This window comes from Brassica napus, chromosome A8 (genome assembly GCF_020379485.1).
Source record: "Brassica napus cultivar Da-Ae chromosome A8, Da-Ae, whole genome shotgun sequence".
NCBI lineage: Eukaryota > Viridiplantae > Streptophyta > Magnoliopsida > Brassicales > Brassicaceae > Brassica > Brassica napus.
In genome coordinates, this window is record NC_063441.1 from 9238888 (window position 1) to 9258181 (window position 19294).

At 31.2% G+C, this 19294-nt stretch overlaps 2 protein-coding genes across 3 annotated transcripts; both read left to right on the forward strand.

Moving 5' to 3' along the window:
• Positions 1–13760: 13760 nt before the first annotated feature.
• On the forward strand, positions 13761–15793 carry LOC106399512 (alkylated DNA repair protein ALKBH8 homolog). Of its 2 annotated transcripts, none has more exons than XM_013839988.3 (6): positions 13761–14243; positions 14470–14565; positions 14659–14874; positions 14948–15229; positions 15323–15388; positions 15468–15793. In XM_013839988.3, the coding sequence occupies exons 1-6, from the start codon at positions 13806–13808 to the stop codon at positions 15534–15536; spliced, it is 1167 nt and encodes a 388-aa protein (XP_013695442.1). In that variant the 5' UTR covers positions 13761–13805; the 3' UTR covers positions 15537–15793. The 2 variants fall into 2 exon arrangements, with proteins under 2 accessions (XP_013695442.1, XP_013695441.1); XM_013839987.3 differs by having other exon boundaries at positions 13767–14243; positions 14464–14565.
• A 56-nt stretch (positions 15794–15849) lies between these two features.
• On the forward strand, positions 15850–19251 carry LOC106401249 (carbon catabolite repressor protein 4 homolog 4). The gene is made up of 10 exons (XM_048738600.1): positions 15850–15983; positions 16184–16299; positions 17134–17174; positions 17332–17381; positions 17700–17769; positions 17915–18039; positions 18125–18228; positions 18325–18460; positions 18532–18679; positions 18758–19251. Exons 1-10 carry the CDS (start codon positions 15925–15927, stop codon positions 19061–19063), a joined length of 1155 nt encoding a protein of 384 aa, XP_048594557.1. The 5' UTR covers positions 15850–15924; the 3' UTR covers positions 19064–19251.
• Positions 19252–19294: the final 43 nt, after the last annotated feature.

Here is a 19294-nt window from a genome sequence, read left to right on the forward strand (position 1 = left end):
AATATCCACACAACCATAATAAAATAGAACTTATCTCTATTCAATTTTGGAAATTACCACAAATACCATATTCACAGTACTATTTATTATGTTTACACTAACTAATTTTACCCTCACTTTTAATGAAGAATAAAAAACATTTATACCCTAAGGTTAACTAATCTAAACTTAGGGTTTTGAGTTGAAGAGTGAGATAGGTTTTTTGAAATGTGAAATTTAAGATTCTAAAAAATATATAAATAAATACTTAAAATATATTTAAATATTTTAAAAATAGTTTCAAACATAATTTTCAAAAAAGAAATTCAAAAAAAAAATCAAAAACAATTATTAGGATAATTTTAAATAAAAATAGTTTATTAGTATAATTTGTATATATATTATTACATTTTCTGAATTATTTTTTTTCTAATTTTGTATCCTCTAAAAATAGAGAACAATGAAAGTTACTCTCATCTTAATTCAAACCAAAAATATTTATTAAAAACAATAATATGATCTCAAAATTATTTTATTGTTTGTTTTTCTATAATATCATTTCTATAATGATTTTAAATGCTTTATAAATTAATATAAAATTATATAAAATTGTTTTTATTATAACTTTCCGCCCGTAGGGCGGGCCGACCCTAGTATTATATACATTACAGATTACTAACTACACAACGTACATACTACATACACACTGTAGCATTCATATCATCATCTTAAAGGAAGGGTTCCTTCCAATCCTTGAATCAGAAAAGAGTAGCTAACAGCTAACTTTATCACGGCATGACTTCAACAGACTTGGATTGTTGGATCAACAGAAGTTTAAAAAGGACACCTCCTGCAGCAAATGAGTCTCGAAGGTGTCTTTCACCCACTTTTTGTGATTCTATCTCACTCTGTTGAGCGGTAGGACTTCTATGGGCTTAAGGAAAAAAAAAATCACCAGCCTAAAAAACCCAACAGACACATAAATGCATGAGATAGATATCCAACGCTTTAAGATAACATTTATTCAATTTGCACTATGGAAATTCATGTACAGTCATTAAAAATTGTGCTGAGCAAAGATCATGTATAATAGTATATTTTACAGAACCAGAAAGCTGTCAAATAAGTTACAAACTAAATCATTCTCTCTGTATAATAACTAGGTCCGTGTCCGCCCTACGGGCGGATAATGTGGTGATGTATTTTTCTTTTTAGTTCATATAGATATGCAATATCATTTGATAAATTTATCCTAAAGAACTTAAAAAGTTTGAACTTGGGAAGTAAGTAGTGATCTTGTTATCCTTTTATTAATGTTTTTTTGATGATTTCCTTTGGCCAAAAGCTATATTTACAACGCATTTTTCATGTAAGTTCAATATCTTGACAAAATTTTAGAGGAAAGAATTTTGAATATATGAAAAGAGGGTGAAAAAGAAATCATACATATTCATCTGAAGGGTTTGTGGTTTTATTTAGAGAAGCAAAAAAATCATAAGAACGCATGAACGGGTGCCTATAAATTTAAGGATTTTAAAGTTAAATATAATTAAAAAAAAATTAATTAATTTTATTTTTGTGTTATAGAATAGAAAAAAGGTTATCATGTTAATGATGCTAATGAATCTTGGAACAGCCGGAGTATAGAGTCCATTTTAAACAATTAGTTTTAACCTATATGTTAAAATAATCAAGTTCTCACTATGAATCCCTTAGATTGCAAGAAACCCAACTTTCTATTTTAAAGTCCAATTTTCTGCAAAGTGGAGAAATACTAATGTACCACATATAGATGTTTATAGTTTCACTCTAAATTTTAAGCTGCAAAAGAGAAATGAACTTACATCCTTTAAAAAGAAGTATCTACTATAATTTAAATAAGAAGAAAAATCATTAATCTTGTAAGTGTAACTAATGATATGTTAGTTGTATCCATTATTAGTCTTATCACTTGCCCAGATCAGAATTTTAAGCAAATGTAATGTGTGGATCGCAATGCATTGCATTTAGTCGATACTCGGCCCATATCATATACACGTAAAACAGTTAAAAATGATACAAAATCAGATTTATTTCATAACATACGGCAAAGCCTATATACAATATACAGCACACTAAAAAGCCAAAAGCTTCAATTAAATTCGGAAAGCATCACAACCAACAAACTAAATCATCAAACTCAAAGAAAGAAATTATTAAACATAAATTTAACCAACAAAGTTTATAAGAGAGATAGTTCAATATTGCAAAGATATAGTCTTAAATTGGAAAGAAAGAAAGCATAGACTCTTAGTCACCATAAATCCATCACTTACACACATCCTAGCCACATTTGGCTCGCTTTGAATCTTCTGCCTCAACATTATCAGCAGTCCTTTTCACCCTCTCACCACCAGATTCTTCAAAGCGTGTGGAAGGACCATCCTCAGCAACTCCATTCTGCAAAGTTTTCTGGGCATCTGGTACAGTCACATTTTTTACATTGCCTTCAATTTCTGGATCTTCTGGAATGAGCACCTTTGTCACAGTCAAACTTTGGGTCTTGCAAGTCAAATTGTGAGTTGATACCTTCACAATGAACTTGCGAGTCTGTCCTATGGTATTGATCAGAGCTTGAGGCACCGGAACCAAGTGATCATCTCCCATATTCTCATTGGCCTAACATACATTTAAACGATTGTCACTATATATATCAAACTATTTTGTGAAAATACAGTTTCAAATAACAAAGATATACAGGTTTGTAATTACCTCGAAATAACTATCAACCAACTCAGAAGCTTTCTTGCCAGTCAACTCCTGACCAGCATCACCAAGGAGCACAAAACACGCCTGATCATCATTGTCATACACAGATATCTTGGCTAGGTACCTGTGTCATGAGCAGTTTTATAATTAATGCATTGAAGTATGAGTATAAGTAAATCTGAACCACTTACTGTGCAACACCAACAATATCACTCTTCCCACATTTTTTACACATTAGGGTGGTAGGTCCTTTGGTTGCTTTAGTGTGGCACACACCACAACCTATGTAATACCATCATGATCCGTGCACAACATCACCAACTGTTGCTATGCACTCAAACCAAGCAACCTGCAAAACGTTTTAATAATTATATTAGAATCTGAGTCTATCATAATGGGTGCGTTACTCATTGGTATGTACTACCTTGGCAGCTTCCTGCTTCATATAGGAGAAGAGCTCGCCTATGGTCACTGTCTCAGTCTTAGTGACAATTTCCGCAGCAACTCTGTCAGCAACATCCATGTTTGAGTTCAACCTGAAGACAACGTCCAAACATCAGACAACAATAGGATAACTACGAACAATATCTAAACACACGAATGCTTACCAAATGAGATAATCTCGGGTTGCTTGAACATCACTGTCCAGAAATACCCGTGATGATGTCATAGAGGAGAGAGTTAGGACATCTATAACAGATCCAATGTTATAATAAAAATGCTAAATTATAATGTAAAATGAGATGTAGAATTACGTATATCTCTTAAGTCCTCACAAACTTTTTCAAATGTCTTATAGCTAATAAGCCCAAATTCATTCAAGTGCAGTTCTATTACTCAAAGCTAACTAATCAGATAAAATCCATTGACCATCCTATGTAACTTCTTAAAACATAGGAAAAAGCTGATGATACGAACCTCTAAAACGTTTCGGGTTTAAGGTGGTGACCAAAATAACACTTGCAGCTCTTCCAGATGCTTTAAATTTTCCACTAAAATCAGAGGCAGCCTTGTCCCAGAGGTACAACTTCATCACCGGACCACTTTAACATCAAAAAATGTTTGTTAAGAGTGTCAATATATGATTATGAAAAAGATATAGATTAGCTTACTCATGTGTTTGAACATGAAGCAAAACTCGGCGGGATGAAGCTATCTCGGCATCATCTAGCACGAGATTGTCATTGAGAACTTGCCCATTCACAAGCTTGATATGACCAACATAATCTGCATAATAAACAATCAAACTTAGTGCTTTATATCTTATAAACCCACCATGAAACCTTAATATCTAAGAATGTATCAGAACATTATCCTAGCCAAACAATGCTGAATATATTAGTTTGAGTTAAACACATCATCTAAGGTTAGATTAAACATTATACTATAAAACAGTGAGAACTTACCATAGAGATCCCCTCTCAAGTCGCAGGCAGCATCAAACTCCTCATATCCATGGAACCGAAAACGGTCCTCAGGGAAACAAACCGAACTATCCTCTAGATCAGAGTGGACAGAAGACGATGAGAAGGTGATGGTGACACTTGGTTCAGCCACCCGATACAGAGTCTTGTTATTAGACCCGTAAAAACTGTTAAGCCTGTAAATGCCACCAACTTTCATGTGTGGCAGATAAGTATCTATCCTCCCAGCTGGAATGAAGCCCTGGATAACAGTTTCCTGTTATCAACAATAGAGAAATTAAATTAGGAAGCTAGACAGGAACTCTTAGAAAAATAAACACAAACATTAAAGATATTCAAACCGCAATGCATCAACAACAGAAATAAAGTTATGGTTCTATTACCAATAGCAAAAACTTGGTACAAATTCATTAAAAGAACCAAAGAATAGAACGCTAAGTTTGAATATAAAATGATTTAGTAGCATCTCGACTAAACAGTTTTTTTAAACTAAACCGCAAAAGAGAGTTCAGTTTATACCTCTTGGTCGATGAGAAGCATCTCGAGACCGATAAGCATCTTCGTCACAACATTTCGAGCTTCCCATAAATGGATCAACCGAAATCTCAACTCGCATCCATGAGGTCCGAATTTCACATCCTTGAAAGACATCACTTCCACAGCTTTGGCGGAGACAATGGCTTTTCCCTTGGCGCGAGAGGAGACAGCGGCTTTGCCTCTAACGCCTAAAGAGACACCGGTCTTTGTACCTGCAGTGGAATATGAGCGTTGAATTCATCAATGCGTTTATATTTTCTGTAGACTAAACTATCAATATAATAAAAAAAAATATTGTTCATATCAGTGTCTTCAATCACGAAGCTCTAGACTCAATAACTGTTCTGGTGATCAAACGGACTCTATGATTTGATAACAAAACGAACCACAATATAAATATATAGTTTGTTCATCTCATTGTTTTAGATCACAAAGCTTCATACTCTATTTTTTTTGGTAATCAAACGGAATATATAATTTTGATAACCAAAAGATCAGGTTCTTACAGTCGGGGTTCTTCGAATTAGGCACGCCGATCGAGAGGCCGGAAGAAACACCGGTCTTGCCGCTGGGTTTGGTCAGACCGGAGGAGACAGACGCTTCGCTTTTGGTTTTCTTCGAGTGGGGATCGCTGTTCGAGAGGCCAGAAGAGACATAGGATGTACCGGTGGGCTTAATCGGTCCGGGAAAGGAGTCAGCATCAACGCCTTTTGGTTTCTCCGACAGGGTTTCTCCGTTCGAACTCATTGCAATTGCGATGTAGTAATGAGACTGTAGAACAAAATCTGATCGAAATAAAACTCAGATCGAGAGTTTTATAAACAAAATCTGAAGGAGGAAAACAAAGTGAGTCCATTAATGAGATTAAAGAGAGACAAAGTGGAGGAAGTATTGATGTTCGAGGATGAAATCATGAAACTGAACAAAGAAGAGGAAGAGCAAAGGTTCCCGTATCGAAGAAGGCGAGCTCGAGTAATATTAATCCTGTGTTTCCGTCTGTCAATTATGGTGGGCTTTGTGGCCCAACATCATTTCACGATACATTTAAAAAAAAAAGGAATTTTCGTATCTCTGTCTATCATTTACGATGGGTTTAATGGCCCAACATCAATTCACGCCAGATTTTTTTAAAAAAACGGGAAGTCCAGATGACGTGTCAAATAAACAACTTTCTATTGGACGATTTTAATGTCCTACGTGGACAGGCTCTCTAATCAGTATATGTTCCTTTTATTACTTGTGTGATAAGGCGAAGCATCTATAAAGACAGTACGTAAAATGATAACATATTACCTTGTCAAGAAGGATCTTATACTCCACAAGGTCATTGTGAAAGCGCTGCAGCTTGTCATTATTAGCACTGATTTTGGAAATTTCAGTTTCTATCTCTCCAAGATTGACCTGAAAAGGCAAAAGATGAAATCAAATATAGGGATGAAAAAAACGGGAAGCAATGGCTGTCCCACAAATTAGAAAACAAAATCAAGCATGTGGGTTCACCTCAACAACATCCAAATCAATATCAACTTCTTTGTCTAAAAACTCTCTTGGAGAAACTCCAATCTTTGACATTTGGTCTTTGAAGAAATATATATTTTGTGACATCTCTCCACATCTTTTATCTTCATACATATCAACAATAAGTAAGGAGATAAATGTAAGATATACTTTCTTTCAACATACATAACATCTGAAAGAGATATGAACATACATAAGAAACAAATATCCATTAGAAAAGGCTCTTCTCATAATTAAGCTGAGATCAAAATGAAAATAGGAATCCACAAAGATTGTTCCAATGATCAGAAAGCTCGAGCCAGATTGCAAAAGAAATCAAGGTTGAAAGATAAACCTCAAAGAGAAACCGATTACAATGGAGAATGATATAACTGGTAGAGAGATGATCAAAGAGAGCGGGAGAGCCTCCTAGAATCTGAGGAGACGCACTTCGACGCTGGAGCTAAAACGGTGGGTCTCCATATCGGCGAGTATCAGGGCGAAGATCGCTATAACATTCGCTGAAAAAGTAAGAAAAAAAGTCATTGAGCGGAATGAAGTGATTAGAATTTGGCTAGGAAACTAACATATTTACAGTGGAGGATTCAAGTGAAGGCTTCAATGAGGGGATTCATTGAATGAAAGATCGTGTGAGTAGTGGGAATTTGGTGTTAATTTGATCGTCAATAAGGATGCACGAATCCAACAGACTTTGATAGCAATTCAAAAAATCAATGAAGAGTTGAAGAAGTCGAATCGAACAGCCAAATACGACGCCATCGAACTGAATTTAATCGGGATTCATTCTGGCCGGTGTAATACGACGCCATCCAAACACGAAGAGGGAATCAGAACTCCATGGTTTCGCGTCTGTAGAATTAGGGTTGGAGAAGAAATCTAACTATACGGGCCGCAATAAAACATCGAAATCTAGAGTTCAAACACGTAAATGCACAGAAAACCCAACAAACCTCAGATTAAATGAAACACTGAGTTTTGCTCACCTGGGACACGTGTCATGCCCAAAGAGCTCGACTTTATAATATGGCATCTTAGGTGGCCTCACTAGGAGAGATAAAACCTTCTTTTATATTGATAGATGAGCAAAGTACCGACTAGTGCTTCTCCTTGAACTAGAGAATTATCTTGGTTCGATGCGTGCCACCTGAAGCTTCTCCGCTTTTTGTATTTAGAGGGTCTTAAAACTATTTGAGCATGAGACTATTGTAAATGTATTATTAACATGCACGCACTTAACTAGTCAGTACATGCAACATTTTTTTAAAAATATCATCAGAACATAGTCCTCAAGCTCTCTTTTTCTTGTATCGGATCTTGATACTACAGCTATGAATGGTGACCAAGAAATGATGAGGAACAATGCATTCCTTAACATTCCTAACAATTTTTCCATTCATATAGAATAATTTTTTCTTTTCATTCCTCTCGTTTCTTTTTTGGTAGAGAATTATAGAATAGATTTCTTTCTCACTAAATTTGATATGGAATAATTGTAATATCCTAATAAATCAACGTTAAAAAAATGATATGGAATAAGAATTTCTCGTCATTTCTATAATTTTATTCGCATCCATTATAACGGTAGAAAATGATTACCAGTAACTATTTGTAGCAAATCCAGCTTCTTTTTTATTGATCGACTTGTGATTGCGGAGGCATCCCCTTCTTCTTTGGGAACAACAACCCCATCAACGAAGGCATGTTTATATATACACTAGGGGTTAATTCGCGCTACGCGCGGAGCTATTTTGATTTTCAAATGTTAACTATATAACTATTATTTTGGACGTTGTATTCTAAATTGTATATTTGTGTCTAATTGCACATATTGTATATTTACACATATATCCTTAGATAAAACCAGAAAAAAAACTTTACATTTTTCAGATAGATGTTTAATGTAGTTTTTCATTTTTTATATCATATATTTACTTATTATTTATAACTAAATACTTAAAAAATATAAATTTTTTTATTAAGAATAATTCCACGTTTTGCTGATGTATATTTACTTTTTTGACCATCTATAAATATATAATAAAATAAAAAAATAGAATAAGTAAATATACAATTAAGAAATGAAAAAAAAAAACTAAATTAAAGATCTATCTAAAAAATCTATAGTTTAGTAAATAATAACTCAATCCACAATATAAGAAATAGAAATTTTATATTAATCGTAATACTAGAATAAGTAAATATAAAATATAAGAATAAATAAATAATAAGTAAATAAAGTATATAAGAAATAAAAATATTACATTAAATATAAATTGTAATATCATCATTATTATAAAAGCAAGAAATTTAGAATAAATAAATATACATAATAAGAAAAGAAAACAATAAGTAAATATTCAATATAAAAAATGGTAAAAACTAAATTAAACATATATCTGAAAAGTATAGTTAAATAAACAATAAGTAAATATAAAATGTAAAAATATTACATTAAACATCTTCTATATTATTAGAATAATATTTGAAATTGGTAATAACTCCTTCATCTAAGAGTTAATCCGCGCTACGCGCTTAACTATTTTGATTTTCAAATATTAACTATATTGCGATTATTTTGGACGTTGTATTATGAAAAACAACAAAATTTTGAATTGTATGTTTGTGTGAATACATATTTTTAAATAGATGTTTGATATAGTTTTCCATTTTTTATATTAAATATTTACTCATTATTTAATTTTTCTTATATTGTAGGGCAATTCTCTCAAACAGATCTTTTTAAGTTTTTGTCACAAAAATATCTTTCAATAAGGAAAATGATCAAAATAGCTCCTTTTAATTTTGAAAATTTTAATTTTAATTTTAATTTTTTAAAATTTAAAACTCTATACTCAAAACCTCACCTCTTAAGTCTAAACCCTAAGTCTATATTAGTTAATCCTATGATATACATGTATTTTTACTCTTTAATAAAACTTTTTTAGTCATTTTTGTCATTTAGAACTATTTTGTGACAAAACTTTAAAATGACTATCCTAGGAAATTTTTCTATATTGTATATTTATTTATTATACTTTTTTTTATTTTATATCAGATGGTAATATTACGCTAGATGTGTAATGTAATATATATATTTCTTATATTGTATATTTGCTTATTATTTATTTAACTATACATTTTCTAATTAACTATACATTTTTCATATAGATCTTTAATTTAATTTATTCCATTTTTATATTGTATATTACTTGTTGTTTTTCTTTTTTTTTGTATATTTACTTATTCTACATATCTTGCTATATCAATTATAATAAGGGAAAATTACATGTTTACCACTTTTATAGTACCACTTTTCATTTTTACCACCACTAAAGAGACATTTTCAAAAATATTTTCTTCATTAAGTGGTAAAAGACTCTTATGCCCTTGTTATTTATATATAAAATAAATCATTATTTAAATAAAATAATAAAAAAAATAAAAAATAATAAAAAAAATAAAATAAAAATAAAAAAATAAAAAAAATACAGAGAAAATAAAAAATAATTTTTTTTATGTTTTCGAATTATACTTTTTCAAATTCGAACTTTTTTATAAATTTTTTTTTTTGAAATTCTTTTTTCTGAATTTTTTTTTAATTTTTTCATACATTTTTTTTGAAAAACGAAAATTATGTTTGAAACTATTTTTTAAAATTTTATATAAATTTTTTAAGTAATTATTTATATATTTATAAGAATCCTAAATTTCATATTCCAAAAACCCTACCCCACCCCTCAACTCTAAACCCTAAGTCTAGATTAGTTAACCCTAAGGGTATAATTGTCTTTTACCCTTCATTAAAACTGAGAGTAAAAATGGTTAGTGTAAACATGAAAAATGGTACTATGAATGTGCTATTTGTGGCAATTTCCCTTATAATATTACGATATATATTTAATGTAATATTTTTATTTCTTATATATTATATTTACTTATTTTTTTACATTATATATTTAGTTATTATGATATGTAACATTTTATTTTTTATTCTTTATATTGTATTGTTACTTATTATTTATTTCTTCCAATAATGTATATATATTTACTTATAAAAATATTTGTAAGTAATAAAAATGTAAAGCAATATATTTTCATTTCTTATATTGTATATTTACTTTTTATTGTATATTTACTTATTTAATTGTTTTGCTTTTATATCAAATTTTAATATTACGATAGTTTTTAATGTAATATTTCTATTTCTTTTATATTTACTTATTTTTATTTTATTATATATTTTTCATATAGGTGTTTAAAGTATTTTTCGTATTTCTTATATTTTATATTTACTTATTCTAGTATTATAATAGATGTTTAATATAATATTTTTATATTGTATATTTACTTATTTTTTATTTAACTATAAATTTTTTAAATATATGTTTAATTTAGTATTTATTTATTCTAATTATTTTGTGGAGCCTCAAAAGGTCTCTTTTATTAGTATAGACTAGATTTTACAATCGCGCTACGCGCGAATCTGTATTAATAATTTAATTTAGTTTTATAATAACTTTTAAACTAACACTTTAATTGATTTATATAATTTTATTATTTAAAATATGATTTGTTTATTTAAAAATTTATTTTTATTTATAATTATACCCTGTTATTATCTATTTAGTTACTTGTATTTATAGATGCAATAATCATTTTTATAAACATATTCATAGTTTTTAAAAATATTAAATTATATTTTAAAATATTATGTAGATTACTCAATGCTTGTAAGTTGTTAATACATTATAATATTTTATCAGAAAATTATATATATTTTATTTGAATAATAAGCGATTAAACTATCCGCAAAATATCTAATTTTGCTTTATATTCAGAAAAACTTTATAATTAATGTGTGATTTTTATACATATATATATATATGTAATAATATTTCGATTTAAAATTTAATCGCTACAAATATTTTGATGAACTTTAACTAATATTAAATCATCTTTGTAAGATTATATAAATTTAAAGTAAATATAATGAATTAAAAAAATGGTAAGTAACATTTTATTTTTTGAATTAATAATATAGAGAACCTAAAGTATAATATTTATCTATTACTTGATCTAGTTATTTAGTTGTATAGTAGTGAAGCTTGTATGATTGTATAATGCATCACAATATATCATAATTTGCTTTTTTTTATTGAACAATATTATTTTGGTACGATAGATAATATATGTTTGTATCTGAGTTTCCATGAATATTTTTAAGATCATTTATAAACAATTATATAATTTGATAAAATAATAATAATTCTAGTTGCTAAATGCTGGCAATAAGATAACAAACGTCTTAGATAGCGTACTCATTGTAATCTTGAGATTTTTTTAAATGTTATAAGTTTGTAAATTTGTATGTTTTTAGTTTGTTGATGATAAATTCATATTTATTATTTTTTCTGTCATTCTTTTATGTTATCTTTCATGCTAATATATTGTTGGTCGTCCTTATAATTTTATTAAAAATCTTAACTAACTTATTTGACATGCTTTCTTAGATTTTTTTATTTTATTCTAACTTGTAAACATTGTTCTCTAAATATTTTCTTCAACATAACTCAACATGGAGCATCTTAAACTTTATATGTTATATGAGGTGTATCAGACTAATGAGTATAAGAATTCATCATTTAATTTGCATTAATAATATAATTTTTAAGAAATCTTGTGAATCACATCATGTTAGCTTTATTTCAGTATATCTTATTTGTTTAGTTTCTATGAAAATTTTGACTGTAACTGACTAAAATAATATTTGTACAAAAATAAAATAATAGTGCTGATTAATATTAAAAATTTTAATAGACAAATAAATTCGTTAGTTTTTTGATGGATTAAAATAATTTGAAACTCATAAATAAATTTTGGAACGAATGTAAATTTCAAATATTTTTCTTATATTGAAATTATTCTCTACTCTATCCGATTTTTCGGTGTGATACATTTTTCGTCTATTAGATTTTGTCTTTCGCTTTGTATGTCTACATTCCATCGCGGATGTTTTACATTTTTCTTTGCACTAATTTTCATTTACCGTTATTGTTCACATTCACTTCAAATCCTATATTCCTGACGCTTTGCTTGTTCATGAAGATTATGTTTGGTTTTTCGATTTGGATATTATTTAAGAAAATACATTTGTATTTATAGATGGAATCATTATGTTTATAAACACATTAATAGTTTTTGAAATGTTAAATTATATTTTAAAATATTATGTAGATTACTCAAGTCCTATATTCTTGATGCGTTCCTTGCAAGTCATATACTCTTGACGCGTTCCTTGTTCATGAAGATTATGTTTGGTTTTTCGATTTGAATATTATTAAAGAAAACACATTTGATATTGATTTAACTTATTTTGAAAATACACTTTTGAAATTTTATTTTGAAGAGTATATTTTTATTTTGTGTTCCTGGAAGGAAAAATATTGTATCTATATCTATGAATCAATTTAATTTTAATGATTTATATATTAGTTTACCTTATTTGATGTTGAATTTCATTTTGTATTATCAATTTTGGAAATTTTAACATTTTAATAATACTAAACTATATTTATGATTTTTCATATTTTGATTGTTTTTTTCTAATCCTATGTGTATACTCTCAATGACTTATATCCTCATACATAGTATATGTTATTTTTGAATATTTTCAATAGTATATAGCCTAAACTTTGAAAACCATGAGTTAAATTAATTTACTTATAATTGTTTGAAAGTCTTGTATTCTCAATATTAATTCTTATTTTGTATTTTATTTTAATGTTACATTTTGAGAAATATTATATATTAAGTAAATTTAACTATAATGTTTTACTTTTGTTAACTTACCTTGTTTAATGAACAACTTCTTATTAAAACCCTACTCGAGGTCGTGAAATACCAAGGAAGAAGCAGAAGCAACCATAATTTTGATTTCTTTTTTTTTTTCACTATCTATCACTTTCTCAAAGTAAGCAGAAGCAATCATAGTTTAGACTCTCTTGGAAACTAAGACAATTATTTATAATCACACAATACTTCATATATTATAAATTAGAAAGTTTCTTATTTTATATATTAGTCAAAAAAGTTTTAATTGTTTTTGTTATTTTAACTATTTTAACATTAAAATATATCTAAGAAGACATATTTTTTTGTTAATATTACTAATTTCTATTAAATTTAACATATTTTTTTGTTAATATTACTATTTTCTATTAAATTTCCATTTTACTTTAATAGTTAGCATTTTTTAGTAAGTTATGAAAAGTTAATATCTATTTTGTTAGTTTAGTATATTGATATAATAGTAATTTTGTTTTTAAAGATTATTTTTAATATTAACATTTTTAAAAAGATAATAAATTAAGATGTTGATTTGTCATATTTTGATTGGTGGTTTAATATTCTACGTGGACGCTCTTAATAGCTTATAGCTTCAATTTTTATATAGTATAGATTTATTAATATGGATTATTCTATAAATATGTTAAAATTTGACTTTTGGAAATTCAATTTTTAGTTTTCTGCCTACAAATTAACGTTGAGTCAAAAAAAAAAAAGGTCTCTAGGGAAAATTAGCTTATTTTGAAATGTTAAATGGGCCTACGATGGCCCATTATACAGCCTACGGCGAAGTCACGGCGCCGTAAAACGAAAACCCCAAGTCGGTCGGAGGAAGTGAGCAACCACAAGGAACAGTCTCTGGCTACGAAAATGGTCCAGCCCCGATTCGTCCGTCCGTCGCCATCATCGCCTTCCTCCGGCACCGGAGAACCCAACTCATCCAATCTGTACGTCGCGAATTGCGGGCCGGCGGTTGGACTTTCGCACGACGCGATAGGGGCGGTGTTCTCTGCTTTCGGTGAAGTGAAGGGCGTCTTCCCGGCGGACGAGAGCGGCGTTCGTGTCATCGTCTCTTTCGCGGATCCGTTCTCAGCGAAATCCGCTCTAGAAGCCTTGAGTGGTCGGCCATGTCCGGACCTCGATGGAAGGACTTTACATATTCGATACTCTGTTCTTCAGTTACCTTCCCAGGTACTTGCTTTCAAAGTTTTGATCTTTGTGTTATTGTAATGTTGATGTTGGTTTAAAGACAGAACCTTTGTGTCTTGTTTTGTGATTCGCTTGCAATTAGCATTCTGTTCAACTTCACTTGCACCGATTTGTTCTTTTGTAATGTTTGTGTTGGGTTAAAGACAGAAACTTTGTGTCTTGCAATTAGCATTCACTTGCTCACTCTTCTGTTCTTGCTTAGACGCAGGTGAATGAATGCGTCCCAGTTTCTTTGTCTGGTTCAGATTTGAATATCCCAGGGCTCTTCCTTTTACCTGATTTTGTCACTGCTGAAGAAGAACAGGTACTATCTCTGATGTGCTTTAAGGTCTAGTATATGCACTTGATGATCATGATGATCTCTTCTCTTGTTGCTTATCGTTTTCGCCTCTATCAGCAATTGCTTGCAGCTGTTGATACTCAGCCTTGGATCGGTCTAGCCAAACGGCGTGTTCAACACTATGGATATGAGTTCTGTTACGGGACAAGAAATGTTGATACCAAGAACCGTCTCGGAGAGCTTCCAACGTTTGTCTCTCCTATACTCCAAAGAATCTCATTGTTCCCGAACCTTGACTACGACCCAGCAAGCTTGAATCTAGACCAGTTAACGGTACATCATCAACACTTAGATTCTTTATAATGCTTTTGAACTACATTGATGGCTTGAGGAATTCTTGTTGTAGGTAAATGAGTACCCATGTGGTGTGGGTTTATCACCTCACATTGACACACATTCAGCGTTTGAAGATTGCATTTTCAGCCTTTCTTTAGCTGGTCCTTGCATTATGGAGTTCAGAAGATACTCTGCTTCCACATGGAAAGCAGCATCAACCACCACCGATGACGACGAGAAGCCAGATAGCTCCACTTGCATCAAGAAAGCTCTATATCTTCCTCCTCGGTCTATGCTCTTATTATCTGGGGAAGCTCGGTACGCTTGGAATCATTACATTCCACATCACAAGGTTTGTATCTTTGTTTGTTTGTGTTGGCTTCAATCTCTCCTTTGAGATAACTTTGACCTCAACTCTTCTATCTACTGCTGTGTTCTCTAATAGATTGACAAGGTGAAGGATAAAGTGATCAGGAGAAGTCCGAGAAGGGTATCTTTCACATTGCGGAAGGTATAATATTATCGACAACTTTCTAGACGATGGTGTGACCAATTAATTCAGAGAGATTGATAACATTTTTTGGCTGCAGGTGAGAAATCATCCTTGCAGGTGTGAGTTCCCACAATACTGTGACTCTCAACAACAAAAACATAACTGAGGCAAAGGAGAAATTCAGTGAAATGATTTTTGAAATGTATAAGTTGAGTATCAAACTCTCAACTCTATAAATGTAGATTTCTTTTTTAGCTCATCCAGGAACAATACTACCAATTATAGAGACTATTATGCACGATATCTAATGATTCAAACAGTTGTGTTTGTAATTTGTAATATCAAATTGCAAAGAAAAGAAGAATTGTAAGAGACAATATTGGTTATATTTGACTGATATCAAATGTAAGGTTCATTGCATGATTTTTAAAAAGTAAAGGGGACGGAATAAAAATATTTTCCTAGTTTTTCAGCAGACTGTATATTTCATTTTGAACCCTCTCGAGTCTCGAGTCAAAGGCCAAACAAAAGCGAGTTTAATTAGTTCTCAACAGATGTTTAACAATACTCTTCTGCTTCATCTTCCTCGTCCCATTCTTCCTTCTTTCACCAGGTGGGTTGTTTCCTTATTTGTACTTTCGAATTCACTAATGTGACCAAATCGAGAGAAAAAAAAAATGAACAAAATTTTATCCTCTCAAATCTTTGATACTTAAGAGGCAATGATTGACTGACTCGGCCTCTTTTGATTTCAACGTAAATATTGATAATTTTCATAGTTTTGTTGACCCTTTTGATTTTTTGATTGAACAGTTGTCGAGCCAGCAGGAAGATTCTTTCGAAAAGAATGACTACTGCAATGGATCCTAAAGTTGGAAAATTTGAATCTGTTGAAGGAGCTGATCTTAATTCAATAAGCAAACCTGATGGTAGGGGTGGGCACTTCGGTTATTTTATCGGTTCGGTTCGAGTTCGGTTCGGTTTGGTTAGTTCGGTTCTAGAATTTTTCCAGCTGAAGTAAACCATAGTTAGTTTGGTTTGGATTGATTTCGGTTCAGTTATGTTCGGTTCGGTTTATATTCGGTTCGGTTTGTATTCGATTCAGTTTGTATTTCGGTTCGATTCGGTTTAATCAGATTTCTCTTAGTTTATTTATTGTACAAGAAATCATGTTTTAATACATAAATGTATGATTGTCATGAAATAATCGCGTTGGTCATAATAAAAAATTAAGTATGTAAATTAAATTCAATATTAAACCAAATAAAAATCTTTTTAAAAGTTACAAATATAGTTTATAACTTTATAACAATTAACATGGAAATTATGTGGGCTTAATGACAAATATTACAAAAGTTAGACGAAGTGTCATGGAAATCAAATTATATTAGGATTTCTTTCGTGCAAAAGGAAATTACTTGGGCTAAGTCTTAGGATTTTAATATCTTGATATCACTAATATTTTTAATTTAAATAACTATAAAAACACTTCGGTTTATCGGTTCGGTTCAGTTTAAACCGAACTGAACTGAACCATTCGGATTGGAAAACTCTTCAACCGAATGATTTGAAATGGACTTTGGTTTGGTTCAAATCGGTTTCGGTTCAGTCGGTTCAGTTCGATCGGTTCGGTTCGGATTTTTTGCCCACCCCTACCTGATGGTATGTTTACTAACAAAGCTTGTCGTTTCTATAAATGTCTATGTAAAAAACTTTGTAATTTTCGAGGTGGTGAATGTGATGAGAGTTTTAATTGTTTGCAGGCATCAGATTCCGTCTAGTTTCCTATAACATACTAGCTCAGGTATTCAAATAATCAAAGCTCTTTCATAATGATTTGACAAAAAAATATATTTGTATTCTAATTCACATCAAAATTGAGTCCTTGTATTGTGTGTTTCTTGTACCTTTTTTTTGTTTGTTTGGTTCATGTGATTTCTGATTCTTTTCCTTTCTTTCAGGTTTATGTGAAGAGCTCCTTTTTCCCACACTCTCCACCTGCCTGCCTCAAGTATGTTTCTCAGTTTTGAAATCCAGTATTTTTCTTACATTAGTCAAACCCTCTTTGTGATCAATAGCCTAGAATATAAACACTTAACTCAAGATTTGCCTCTAAAAATGTTTATTTCCGATCATGATTACAAGCCAAAAGTACTAGAACAATAATGGATCCTATTGAGTGTCCAAGAACTTTACCTAGAAACAGCCTCACTATGTTTGGTTTTGCTCACACTAGTGATCTTTTTAATATATATGTACTTTGCAAGTATCCTAAAATTGTTAAGATACTTGCAGTAAATGAGACCTGCTCTTCCTTTTTGTGCCGCAGATGGAAAGCTCGTTCACATGCCATTCTCAGCGTTCTGAAAAAACTCCAGGCTGACTTCTTTTGTTTGCAGGTGTGTTCTCTGTGAGCTTTCTTCGTTTGAGTTTTTGGTTAGAAATTTAGAAACCCTTCTTCTCATGAGACCTAACTACTTCTTAGTTATCCATTGGACAGTCTCCACTAGGTAGGTAGTTAATATTGTTACATATTTCTCTCAGGAAGTAGATGAGTACGATAGCTTTTACAGAAAAAACATGGAGTCTCTGGGCTACTCTGGGATTTATATTCAGAGAACCGGACAGAGGAAGCGTGATGGTTGTGCAATCTTTTACAAGCCTAGCTGGTATATGATTAAAAACACTAGTCGTGTTTCAATTTTAATGCAGAAACCTTGATCTGATAGAAACAAGACTCTTATTTGGATTTAGTGCAGAGTTGGTCACCAAAGAACGGATCGAATACAATGATCTTTTGGACGAACAGAAGATTGAGACCTCCAACGAAGCAAAAGGTGATGAAAAAGAAGCGAAAGGTATCTAATATGTCAACTTCTTTGTGGTGTTTCTTTTATATCTCAAACATCATTTACCAATTTCTTATCTACTCATGTTTCCTTCAAACAAAAAAGATTCTCAGAAAGACAGCCGTGACCTTAATGATCCACAAGTGAGACTAAAACGCGATTGTGTTGGGATAATGGCTGCTTTTAGGATCAACAAGCCGTTTCATCACATTGTCATCGTGGCCAACACACATCTTTACTGGTAAAAAAACAACTCTTGTTACCACCTATTAGTTAAAGCATGTCTCATTCTCATGTTTGCTTTCTTTCTAGGGACCCGGAGCTGGCTGATGTGAAGCTTGCACAAGCCAAGTATCTACTTTCACGACTAGCTCAGTTCAAGACGCTAATATCAGATGAATTCAAGTGCACACCTTCTTTGCTACTTGCTGGTGACTTCAATTCAATCCCTGGAGATATGGTTTGCTTCAATCCTTACCTTTGAGTTCCGTACTTGTTCCAATCTATTTTCAAATGGATCTTGTTTGTTGTTTTTCAGGTGTATAGTTACCTAGTATCGGGCTATAAGAAACCTGCAGAGACCATAGCAGAAGAAGTGGCTCCTATTCCTATGTGTAGTGTCTATGAAGTGACTAGAGGAGAGCCTAAGTTCACAAACTGCACTCCAGGATTCACAAACACACTTGACTACATCTTCTTCTCTCCTTCAGACTTCATCAAACCTGTGAGTATCCTCCAACTACCTGAACCAGAATCTCCGGATGTTGTTGGTTTCTTACCTAATGATCATCACCCAAGTGACCATTTACCGATAGGGGCTGAGTTTGAGATCAGTCGGGAATAGAAAGTTTTGTTTCCATAGCCTTCATTATTGAATAGAGTTTCTAGCACTGAAACATGCACAATACAAAGTGTTGAAAGACTTGCATCATTTTGGTGTCAACAAACTTTAAATTTACATTTTCATTGTTTTATTTTGGTTGAATTTTCTGTAGAAAAGATTTATTATCATGACATGTTTACTTGATCTCGTATCAAATCTATCGAATAAGATTCCAGCCGATCATGATCTATT